The sequence below is a fragment of the Puma concolor genome, chromosome D2 (genome assembly GCF_028749965.1).
Source record: "Puma concolor isolate L17-30 chromosome D2, mPumCon1.1.hap2, whole genome shotgun sequence".
NCBI lineage: Eukaryota > Metazoa > Chordata > Mammalia > Carnivora > Felidae > Puma > Puma concolor.
In genome coordinates this window covers 77,218,097-77,231,121 of record NC_141677.1, presented here as the reverse complement: position 1 = coordinate 77,231,121, position 13,025 = coordinate 77,218,097, and the positions used below count along the sequence as shown (strand labels likewise).

Here is a 13,025-nt window from a genome sequence, read left to right as displayed (position 1 = left end):
ATCACTCTGCGGACGCCTGAGTGGCTCAGTTTGTCGAACGTCCAACTCTTGATTTCAGCTCAGCCCATGATCTCACAGTTTGTGGGATTGAGCCCCACATCTAGCTCTGCACTGACAGCACAGAGCCTGCTTGGGATTCTCTCTCTCCCTCCCTCTGTGCCCCTTCCCCACTCATGCATGCACACTATTTTTCTTCCTCCCTCTCTCAAAAATAAAACATTTAAACATTTTTAGAATGTTTTATTTATTTTTGAGACAGAGAGTACAAGCGGGAGCCGGGGAGAGACACAGAGAGAGAGGAACAGAAGATCCGAAACAGGCTCCGCGCTGACAGGAGCAAGCCCCACGCGGGGTTCAAACTCACAAACTACAAGACCATGATCTAAGCCAAAGTTGGACGCTCAACCAACTGAGCCACCTAGGCGCCCCATCAAAATAAATATATTTTTTAAAAAAGAAATCTATCACCTTAGACTATTCCTTTGTGTTCCTCTTTCCAGCCAATTAATAACGTCATAAATTCTATTCCCAGCCCTATTCCACCACTGATCTACTTTCTATTTTTTACATTTTTACATCTGTCTTTAGTAAGTTTTGTATAAATGGAACCATATAGTACATATTCTTTTGTGTCTGACTTCTTTTGATCAATATAATGTTTTTGAGGTCCATCCATGTCATGTGAATCACAGGTCATTCTTTTTTCCTTGTTAAGTAGTGTTTTATTATATGACTATACCACAATTTGCTTATCCATTCATTGGTTGGTAGAGATTTAGGTTGTTTCAAATTTGGGGCTATTATTATTAAAGTTGCAATGAAAATTTATGTAAAAATCTTCATGGGAAATGTTTTCATTTCACCTAGGAGTAGAATTACTGAGTCTTCTAGTCATGTATATTCAACTTTGTAAGAAATTGCCACATGATTTTCCGTCATCTTTTTTTTTTTTTAATGTTTATTTATTTTTGAGACAGAAAGAGACAGAGTGTGAGTGGGGGAGGGGCAGAGAGCAAGGCAGAGACACAGAATGTGAAGCAGGCTCCAAGCTGTCAGCACAGAGCCCGATAACTGTGAGATCATGACCTCAGCCAAAGTCAGATGGTTGACTGACTGAGCCACCCAGGTGCCCCTTTTCCATCATCTTATTTCCCCCACTGTATCATCTTATTTTCCCACCAGTAATATCTATACTTGGTGTTGCCAGTATTTTAAATGTTGGCCATTCTAACCGGTGTGTAATATTATCTCACTATGGTTTCTTGTTTGTTTGTTTTCTATTTATTTAGAGAGAGAGAGAAAGAGAGCATGTGTGCACATTCAGGCACATTCAGGGTGGGAGGGGCAAAGGGTGGGTGGGTGAGAGAGAGAGAGAGAGAGAGAGAGAGAGAGAGAGAGAGAGAGAATCTCAAGCAGTTTCCACACCCAGTGCAGAGCCTGATGCAGGGCTCCATTTCACAACATTGAGATCATGACCTTAACTGAAATCATGAGTCAGGGGCTTAACCAACTGAGCCACCCAGGTGCCTCAGTTTGTTTTCAATTTTTTTTTTTAATTTTTAATATTCTTTAATTTATTTTTGAGACAGACAGAGACAGAGCATGAACAGGGGAGGGGCAGAGAGAGGGGGAGACACAGAATCTGAAGCAGGCTCCAGGCTCTGAGCTATCAGCACAGAGCCCGACGTGGGGCTCAAACTCATGGAGTGTGAGATCGTGACCTGAGCTGAAGTCAGATGCCTAACTGACTGAGACACCCAGGCACCCCAGTTTGTTTTCAATTTTTAATTGAAGTATAGCTGATATATATTTCAGGTGTAAAATATATTGATTTGACAGTTATATACATTATGAAATGCTCACCACCACAAGTGTAGTTTCTACCTGTCACCAAAGTTATAACAATATTATTGATTATATTCCCTATGCTGTGTTTTTCATTCCCGTGGCTTAGTGATTTTATAATTAGAAGGTTGCACCTTTTGGGGCACCTGGGTGGCTCAGTCGGTTAAGTGTCCGACTTCAGCTCAGGTCATGATCTCACAATTTGTGAGTTTGAGCCCCACGTCAGACTCTGTGCTGACAGCTCAGCTGCTTCAGATTCTATGTCTCTCTCTCTCTCTACCCCTACCCTGCTTGTGCTTTGTATATCTCTCAAAAATAAATAAACATTAAAAAGTAAATAAATAAAAAAGAAGTTTGTACCTTTTATCAACTCTTAATGTGACTACTAATAACTTTTAATTTACATATATGGCCTGCACGATATTTCTGGGAGGCTGAATATACAAACAATGGCCAGACCATATTTAACAAAAGAACTCTGACAACCTCTGCAGCGATTGGCCTAGAAAAGTCAGAACTTGGTCAATGAGTCCAACTTCCCTAGTAGTTGCCCCCCACTCACTCCTCAGAAAACAGGGATAGTTAAGAAATCCCTTCTTGTTTCTGTGTTCCAAGAAAGGATTATAAATGCAAAAGACCAACTCGTTCTTGAAAATTCCAACATAAGGCTCACCTCCATTCTTCCTCAACGACTTCCTTGCTTTATGAAACTCAAAATTTACCACTCTCCTTTGAGATGTTTCTGAACGAACATTCTCCCTACTGCAACAGCCTGAATGAAATCAATCTCCTTCGTTGTCTCAGGCGTTTCATCTTTCACTGATTGCTACCTTCCTTCCAACCACTAAACTAGAGCCACCTTACTTTGTGTTTGTTGTGATAACACCCCACTTACACCACTTGCTGAATTACTTAGAGTAATGCTAGCAGTTGTAACAAAGAGGCCTCAGAATGCAATGTTCATATAAAAATCCAGGCTGTCACACAGAGTCGTTCTAGTCATCACCATCCTGTCCATCACAAAGGAGGAAAGAACATATCCAGGCCAAAAGTTTTCTCCAAAGAAATTGAGGGGGAAGTTCCAGACATAACATTTGCTCCCAGTTCATTGGTAAGAACCTAATCACAAAGCCCTACCTAGCTGCAAAGAAGGCTGGGAAATGTAGTCCCTCGTTGGGCAACCAGCCTCCGCTATACGACTGTAGGTAGAAAATGCAGGTCTTCCCTAGGAAATCTATCTATAGCTGTGGAAGATGGAGGAAACAGATTTTTCTGAAGGGTCAGTGAAACCATGAAAGGAAAGAGAATCTTAAGGATAATGGATAATGGTGGTAGGAGATCCTAGGAAGACAGTTTTGTACCAGAGGTAAAGGGCAGCAAGTCTAGATCAGAACAGGTCAAAAGGCTCTAGGAAAGATACCCAAGAAAAGGTGTCTAAACACCTAGAGAGGAAATTTAGGCAACGGATGGAAAATGTGTATTATCCATTCAGAAACCATTTATTGAGCACCTGTGCTATGCCAGGCACTGTTCTACGTGCTAGGGAATAAAATAACATGTAACTACCAAAATCATTGCTTCAAGGATCTTACAGTCTAGTGCAAATTCTAGTGCAGTGGAGGCTTAATTAATAACAAATGTGTAGAAAACTAGCAAATGTTTAAAAAAATTTACTCCACCCTGAAGGCAACTGCATTCAACTCTTTCTGCTGATTCTTTCAGGATTTCTGTTTCCAAATTAACATGATTACGTTGCCACTTCTGATGTTTTTCCTGTTTGCATTATATTGTTGACTTTCCAGGTGAACAATGAGGATTTTGCCCCTTTGGATCTTTGTCCTCATCACATATATGAACCCTTTCCCCCTAGCCTCTCGCTGAAGTTAAATTATAACATTGGTTAGATTAACACTCAAGTTTTACCTTTATTATGATTACATAAAGATGATTCATAGCCAAATCATATAATAAGTTGTCACTATTTTAATTTTTGTTTGCAAGCTTTGTTTTCCTAGGCTTGGAACACTCTTCCCTCACTTTTTGCCTAGTTACCTCTTATTTATCTTTCAAGTCCTAGGGTAAATGTCACATTTCAGGAAAGTCCTCAAACATCCTTTGCCTTTACCCCACAGAGGTAGACAGGGTTATTCAATGCCCTCCTTAAAAATATAGGCTTGGTGTGGGGGCAGCGGTGCCATTTGTGGTGGCGGGAAGTCAAATCTTGCCACAGAGATGTGCTTTTATGGATCCTCCCTGGCCTCTTACATTTTCATAACTACTTAGTAGTAGTATCAACACATCTTGCCTCAGAAAAATTAGGTGTTATGATCATTCACATTTTAAAATAATGACATTTCGGGGTGCCTGGGTGGCTCAGTTGAGCATCAGACCTCAGCTCAGGTCATGATCTCACCATTTGTGAGTTCGAGCCCCAGGTCCGGCTCTGTGCTGACAGCTCAGAGCCTGGAGCCTGCTTCAGATTCTGTGACTCCCTCTCTGCCCCTCCCCTGCTCATTCTCTCTCTCTCTCTCTCTCAGGAATAAATAAATGTTAAATATATATATATATACATACATATATATGTATAAACAAAATGAAATAATGACATTTCAAAAGCATCGTGGGGTCTCTTTAAGTAAATCTGAGCGATAGTTTGTTTCTAAGTCACTAAATACAGAGGAAGAAACCTAAAGCTTCAGTGTTCCTCGCCACTGTTGACTTGGTATCCATCGGCAATTTCATACGAAGCAAATCAATCTGCAATTATTATAACTTAAAAGCAGACATTTTCATGTCCGCATACATTTAATTTGCCCGTTACTGGTCAAGACACTAACATACGGGATTTCTCCATTTAATACAAGGGTCTTTGCAACCCTCTCTGCTAAACACATGAATAAATGAACGACGTGGTGGTAGTGCCCTGAATTTGAAACTCCGTTTTCTCAGCTCACTCAAACTCACAAGAGCCAGATGTATAATCCAGTAGACCAATTAATTAGTTCACAATGAGAAATACAAACCATCCGCCTTTGCCCTAAGTAGGGCTTGAGCTTCGAGTTCAGTTCTTATTCTCAGGCTTCCCACTTTCCAGTCTCCATTCAGATCATCCTCCTGTTTAACACGCTCTTTCTTCAGCTGTGGATATTTCAGTTTTCTCAGGTGTGTTCCAGTCCTAGGAGAAACATGCTGTTTCATTCCTGAACTTGGATGTTTTTCTGAATTCCCTCACTAAAAGTTTACCCCTAGATTTGATCTTTTTGTGTGTGTTAATGCCACCATCTTCAATCTTAGGGTATCCAGAGAGAGGCACACATTGTTTTACTCTGCTTAGCTTTACTGCCTTTCCCAAATACTGCGTTTTTTCACAAATTGAAAGTTGGTGACACCACCATTTGGCGCAAGTCCATTGACGCTATTTTTCCAAGACCATTTGCTCACTGGGTATCTCTACATCAGGTTGTGTTAGATCTTGGCAGTATTTCAAACATTTTCGTTATTACTACATTTGTTATGGTGGTGATCTGTGATCAGTGATCGTGACTTGCTGAAAGTTAAGATGACAGCATCTTTTAAGTTAAAAAATATTTTTAAATTGACATATATACTTTTTAAGACTTAAATCTATTGCACGCTTGAGAGACTACTGCATAGTGTACACATAATCTTCATGTGCCCTGGGAAACCAAAAACTTCATTTGATTTGCTTTATTATGATTTTCGCTTTATGGAGATGGTGTGGCACAAAGGGGCAGCATTTCGAAGGTATGTCTGTACACACCTTCTGCGGGAACCTGCCAAAGCTCCCTGGTTGTTTCCAGCTTCTAGGCAGAGGCAGACAGGTACGTTTCCACAGTGAGGAGCTTGCCTCTCAAATTATGAACTCGTCACTCTACCACAGTGCCAGAGATCCAGCAAAGGGCGCTTGTGAGTTTTCAAAGTACCCCTTATCCAAATGCATACCTCCCCCAGTGGGATCAGACTTTATGCAGCTGAGGGAGTCACTGTATGGGTGTTTCAGGCAGGGCGCCACAGAAAGGAGCAAAACAAAACAAAACTAGAACCAAGAGTGGATGGACCGACACCCAGGGCTGTTTTGCCTACTAATTTTGCCCAGAGAGGACCCGAAGGTCTCCTTGGGCTTGTGCTTTTGGGCTGCTGCGCCCTCCAGCCTGTGCAAGGGCTCGTATTACGAATTAATAAACCGGACCTCGGGAACTTCCCCCTTCACACTAGCACAGCGTGACAAAACGCGATACGCAGAGCTCAGCCTCGAAGCCTTTCCACCCACCAGCCCTGCGTGCCCTTCCTTTTGCCCATTTCCAAGATGGCGGCCGCCCCGCCGCCGCGTCGCCGCCGCGTCCTGGCTCCACCCCGCCCCACCCCCGCGCTCCCGCCGCCCCTCCTCCCGCCCTCGGGGCCGCGCCGCGCGCTCCCGCCGCCCCTCCTCGCGCGAGCTCCACCCAGGTCGCAGGCAGCGCGGTCGGCGGCGCCTATTTCCCGCCATTGTGCGAAGTGGAGGCTGGGGGCCCGCACGCGCCGCCTGCCCGTGGCCAGCTGCTCCTTGGCTGCTGTCGCCACAGCCGCCGTTCCCTGAGGCGCGGGCAGGCCGGGCGGCCCGCGCCCCGAGGCTCGCCGTGCGTGGGAGGGCGCGGGCGACGAGCGGCCGAGCCCCCGAGGAGGAGCCGCGGCGCGGGACGCCGGGCCGCGCCGGCCCCGGCCCGTCGGCGAGATGCCCTGTGGGGAGGATTGGCTTAGCCACCCGCTCGGGATCGTGCAAGGTTTCTTCGGTGAGTGGCGGCGCCGGGGGCGGGCTGGGCGGGCCGCTGAGTTTGCCGAGCCCGGGGCCCGGCCCCGCCGCGCGGCCCCACGCGGGGCTCCCCCGGAGGCTGGCGTGGCCGGCCAGGCCTGCGCGGAGACACCCCCGTGCCAGGGCCCGTGCCCGGGCCGCGGCTTCCCCGGCCGGCCGCAGGTGCCTCCCACCTGCCCGATTCGTGATTCGCGAGCCGCCAAGGTTACGCGGCGAGGAGCCGGCGACCGGCCGTGATTGCCGGCCTCGCTCCCCTCCGTGGCGCACCGGGGACCCGCGCCCAGCGTTTGACGCTTCGCGGAGGGGTCCTTGAACCTTCGAGGGGCCCGCCGAGACGGGGCGAGGAAAAGCACTTTGCCTATGGGAAGCCTGCAGGATATTTCAAAACTTCCGGTGTGTCGGGGGAGTGCTCGCTCGCAGCAGAAGTTGGCTCTAACTACTGTATTACACACATCCTCCCTTTTCGCGATAAGATTAGGGGTGACAGCTTAATTTTTTCTGTTACGACTTTAAAGCCTTTTTAGTACACGTCTGCTTTCGTGCCAGAACTAGCAAGAAATGTTGAACTCAGCTGAGTTCCTACGTAGAAAAGGGCTTTGAATGCTGCAGACCAGCTTAGTAAATTTTAGTTGTAGTTCTTGTTAACGCTACTTTTCTGCTAAGCATCCATGGAGGAAAATTGAGGCTTGTTTGCGGTTAACTGGGCATTTTAACCCCCCTCTCCGTTCTTTTTGCACTTACGAGTGGTGGAGGCAAACCAGAAATCACTGTTAGATTGTGGCACCTGGAGGTAGCTTAGCAGTGAGTGGCCTTAGCTCATTTAAAACACCAGGCGGGTGTTAGTGAGAACGCCTTGATCTAGAAGCTAGTCTCCAGCAGCCAAAACCAATGGCGTAAAATGCACGTATTTCTTGTAGGAGGGATTCAGCAACTCTTTATTCATTTTCCCTATAATTTGAACTAGTTTAGTTTTCTGGTTTCCCAGGCTGAAACTAGAAGCAGTAAATTAGAAGGCCTGTGTAGGCATCAGGACTGAGTCCGTGAACACTGACAACCTGATAAAGAAGTCTAAAACTATGTGTATATATATTTTTAAAAGCAAAAAAAATTTCTTTTTTTTTTTTTTTTTTTACTATATCCATAAGGGTGCTTTGAGGAAGGGACATATAGTGCTCCACTAAATCCTAGTAATTGACGTTCACATTACTGGAACCCATAATTGATGTCCAAAATAATGGCTCCAAAATGTGGAGTGAAGATTAAATTGCACAGTTGGTTTAGGTCGCTGTAAATGCATAGGTACTTTTTAAGGAAAATCCATCAAAAGTGAAACGTTTTGGGGCACCTGGGTCGCTCAGTCGGTTAAGTGTCCAACTCTTGGTTTCAGCTCAGGTCATGATGTAACGGTTCATGAGTTTAAGCCCTGCATCAGGCTCTGCGCTGATGGTGCAGAGAGAGTTTGGGATTCTCTCCCTCTCCCTCTCCCTCCCCCCCCCCCCCATCTCCCCCCATCCCTACCCCGATTGTCCTCTCTCTCTCTCACTCTCTCTCAAAAATAAATAAACTTAGGGGCGCCTGGGTGGCTCAGTCGGTTAAGCGTCCGACTTCAGCTCAGGTCACGATCTCACGGTCCGTGAGTTCGAGCCCCTCGTCGGGCTCTGGGCTGATGTCTCAGAGCCTGGAGCCTGCTTCCGATTCTGTGTCTCCCTCTCTCTCTGTCCCTCCCCCATTCATGCTCTGTCTCTCTCTGTCTCAAAAATAAATAAATGTTTAAAAAATTAAAAAAAAAAAACTTAGAAAAAAAAAAGTTTTGGTGCTGAGGGGCAAAGTTCCAGTTATGGATATTTAGTAAATTTCCCACACCCTGGTCTTGCTGGATAAATAAGATGACTTTATATTTGATGTAGTTTTGAAAGTATTTGTCATGTTTTGTTTCCTATGTGTATGATCCTAAGGGACACATCTCATTATAGTACAGAAAGGGTATAATTCGGATAAAAATACTGGCTTTACAGTATTTTGTAAATTTTGTAAATTGCTATGGGCACCTGGATCTTGTTGAAATGTTTTTCTACAGAATGTCTTATTTCCCCATATAGATTGTTTTATAGAGAAGAAAATAATACTGCTTCATAGCCATAATTTTTTTGTAGAAGCTGTTCTGAAGTATATGTTTTTACTGTATTTTCCTACTGCCATGAATATGTTGAGTACCTTTGTAATAACAGCATTACAGGTATGTTTCTGTGAGAAGTAGGTCGGGTGTTAAACTTGTAGACTCTTTTTGGTTTTGTAGTAAATTGTTTCAAATTGATTTTTACCCAGTTAGAGAAATGACTGTTGTGGTTTATGAGGCCTTTCTTGGCTCCACCCGTACCTAGTTCTCAGACCTCACCTAATCACTACATTCCCTCTCCTACCGAACCCTCTTTCAGTTCTTTAATTTTGGACCTTGCTACTAGACCTTCTGCATCTCAGCTCTTTCCTTTGCCTGGCCCCCTCCTCATTCCACTTGTACTTTCCTGGCTGAATCTTCTTTTGGAAACCTAAGTTAAGTACCCCTTGCTTCGGTTACTGCAGGATCCTTTGTGTCCTGGAAATTAGTATACGTTAACCCTAAAAATAAAACTGCCAGTTATTTTACCAGTAAAAATGGGTTTACTGGGAGATAACAGAGAATTACAGTGCGGGACATGCATGCAAGCTAAGGCAAACCATAGACAAGTCCCACAAACAAAGGAGAGGAACTTTATTTTATAAAGGAGGAGGAAGTTGGGATGGGTTATTTTGAAGGGAAGCCCATTGGAGAAAAAGGTTCAGGGTGATGCTGGTTTCTCACTGGCTGAGTTGCAGGGATAGTAGATATCTTGTAGGAGATGCCATGTACATCTCTCTCTGTTGGGGCCTGTAATTGATACTTACCTGTTAAAGATTTTTTTGTTAGGGGTCTTTAATTGATAATTCTTCTTGTAATTAACAATGAGTGGTAGAGCTCCCCCTTTCAGCCTCCCAAGTCCACTTTAGTGAGGTTTCCCTTTATTAATTTTCACATATGTAAAGCAAGTTGTTGAAAGTACTTGTTTCTTGGGTTCCTATGCTATATTTTTTCTCAGCACATTCAGGGCCTGTCTCTGACTTATTCACCAGTATATCTTCATTGCCTGGAATGCACCTTGCACAGTGAAAATGCTCAGTGAACATGTGTCAGAGGCAGTGGAAAGACTGATGAATCAATCAGAAATGGTGTGAATTGGGGTGGTTACTGTGAGCGCAGGTCTCAGACATAGGACAGTCCTGGCGGACCTCCTACTGATTCAGAGAATTCATGATCATACCAGGTATGAGCTACATTCACATGCAAGTCCTGATTCTTCTTCATTTGGATAGGAAACTTTGAAATTCTGTGAGTGGCTAATCATAACTACCTGGGTCATAATTCATCTTTGCGAATCAATCTGTACTTTAATTTGTATCTGCCATGTTATAATTGCACATTTTTTTAAAAATGCACATTTTTTCCTGTAAGCCCTCATAAAGTGTCATTAATGTTTCACTTGGAGTTTCTTAAAGATTTTATGTACAGGACATTGAGATCCAAAGCTTTAAATTATGATTTAGGAATACTTCAGCATTATCTTTGTTGGCCTCTGTTATGTGTATAGTGCTAATGGCTGAGTCCCCACAATGATTATTTAGTGATCCATATCAAATTGCTTCCTTTAAGCAAAGGCAGGAATAATAATTAAAAACAATTTTGGTATACTTTTTTTTTTCTCTTAATCAGTTTTTATTTAAAAGAAATTTTTTTCTTCCTTCACTCAGGTCCTCTCCACTGTACCACATTAACACTGAAAGACTAGCTATACTCATTCCTGTCCTCTGCTGCCTCAGTTTCTGTTGAATGGTGTTCTCCTCTGGTATGACTATACCCACACAGGTGGCTCCAGCAAGCACCAGGAAGAATGAACATTGGTGGAGCCATCCACGGGAAGCATGATGCACTCAGCTCTCAGACAACCATGAAATAAATGAGAGGACTTCTGTTGTAGCCTATCTCCATTTTCAACCACTCATTCTCATCCTTGAGTGGTAGCTGTTGAAGTGGAATTTGCTTTATTTAAACGAAGACTCGTAAGACAAGATTTCTAGATCTAACTGTTGGTTAGAAAAAATAGGTAAAATAAATTTTCTTAGGGCAGCTGACTGGTTCAGTCAAAGGAGCGTTCTACTCTTGATTTTGGGGTCATAAGTTTGAGCCACATGTTGGGTATAGCTATTTAAATTAAAATACCTTAGGGGTGCGTGGGTGGCTCAGATAAGCGTCAGACCCTTGGTTTTGGCTCATGTCATGATCTCACAGTCGTGGGATCGAGCCCCACATTGGGCTCTGTGCTGAGCACGGAGCCTGCTTGGGATTCTCTCTTTCCTTCCTCCTCTGCTCCTCCCCCACTTGCACATACTCTTGCTCTCAAAAAAGAATAAGTAAAAAATTTAAAACACCATTAAAAATTTTTTTCCTTCCCTGAATTAATAACTCGTCAATTTTGGAAAACGTAGGAATGCTTATTGACCGGTTTCTTTAACTGTTTTTATTAAAAAAAGTTTTTTTAGTGTTTGTTTATTTTAGAGACAGAGCATAAATGGGGGAGGGGCAGAGAGAGCCAGAGACAGAATCTGAAGCAGGCTGCAGGCTCTGAGCTGTTAGCACAGAGCTGGACAACCCATGAACCATGAGAAGATGACCTGAGCTGAAGTCGGACGCTCAACCGACTGAGCCACCCAGGCGCCCCTCTTTCACTGTTTTTAGATTGTTGGTTGGGTCAAGATCATTATTATTGGTTATATTCAAAGTACTGTGGTTATATCCAACAACCAGAACTAGACTAAAAGAGCAGTGTTATGTGGAGGAGGGCAGGGAGAAGTATTTGGTCACTAGCATTTTAAAGAATTTAAAGCAATAATAAAATTGACTAAAAGTTTGCTTTTTTATTGTCACCACGATTCTGGACAGACAATTCATCCCCTTTTGTTTGTACCCATCTTGGATCTCTCCTATCATCCTGACCTTGGTAGGCCACTGAAAAAAGGCATTTGTTACAAGGCTATGGAACCCAAAGATAGGGAGGTGTCTTGGCGTCCCAAGAGTGGAATCTGGAACTGGAAGGCTGGCAGGAATCTAAGCAGCTCTTCTCAGATTTTCTTCTTAGGCTATATTCATCTCTGCACACGAACTTTATTTGTCTCTACTCCACAGCTCCCAAATTCACTTGGTCTCAGTTCCACACTAGTTAGCATCTTTATCTTAATCTCAGATTCCAGGGTTAGAGAATCTGATTGGTCCAGCATGGCGTCAGGAGTCCACCCGTGCACTAACAAGCTGTGTCCAGGGCACAGAGTTATATAGGACAGTCCTGACTTTTGAGTCCCACACCTCAACAATGGGGCAAGTTCTCAGAGAAGAAGAATGGATTGGGCACCTGTGGCAAAAGGTGTAGATATGTATATATGCATTTTTAAATAATAGATCACACATGATTTTAAGAAACATGGTAATAAGTAGAAGGATGCCCTTTTCCCACTGAAGTAACCACTTGTGATCCTACTTTTAGTGCCTTTATTTTTGTTTTGTTTTTTTTTTATTGAGATCTAACACACAGACATGAAATTAATCATTTAGGTATGTATACTTCAATGGTTTTTAGTGTATTCACAGTGGTATGCAGCCATCACCACTATTATTTCCATCATTCCAAAAAGAAACGCTGTACCTATTAGCAATCACTCCCAATTGCCCCCTCCTCCATTCTCTGTCAATCAGTCTACTTCTGTTTATGATTTACCTATTCTGGACATTTGTATAAATGGAATAATACATGTGGGCTACTGTGTCTGGCTTTTAACATAGCTTAATATTTTCAAGGTTCAACCATGCAGTGGCATGTATCAGCACTGTATTCCTTCTTATGACTGAAGATAATATTCCACTGCACGGATATACCACATGTTTATTCGTTCATTCGTGGATGGACCCTTGGGTTGTTTCCACTTCTTGGCTATTGTGAAGCGTGCTGCTGTAAATATCAGTGTACAGATTTTTGTGTTTTCACTTCTTTTGGGATATACCTAGGAATAGGCTTGCCTACTCATAATGGTAATTTATCTTGATGTATATATACATATATATGTGTGTGTGTGTATGTGTTTTAGGTTTATTTTGAGAGAGAGAGAGAGAGAGAGAGAAAGTGCACACTCATGAGGACTGGAGGGGCAGAGAGAGAGAGGGAGAGAGAGAATCCCAAGCAGGCTTCGCATAATCAGTCGGGAGCCCGATATGTGGCTTGAACTCACAAACCGTGAGATCATGACCTGA

General features: G+C 43.5%; 1 protein-coding gene across 2 annotated transcripts in view; it reads left to right on the top strand.

Moving 5' to 3' along the window:
• The first annotated feature begins 6,277 nt into the window (after positions 1–6,277).
• Positions 6,278–13,025, top strand: part of MCMBP (minichromosome maintenance complex binding protein) — a 48,453-nt gene continuing 41,705 nt past the window's right edge. Inside the window, exon 1 of one of the 2 annotated variants that reach the window (XM_086681015.1) lies at positions 6,278–6,635. In XM_086681015.1, the coding sequence (XP_086537141.1) occupies positions 6,578–6,635 (58 nt within the window). In that variant the 5' untranslated portion in view covers positions 6,278–6,577. The remainder of the gene's footprint in view (positions 6,636–13,025) is intronic. The other variant, XM_086681016.1, reaches the window with a different exon arrangement.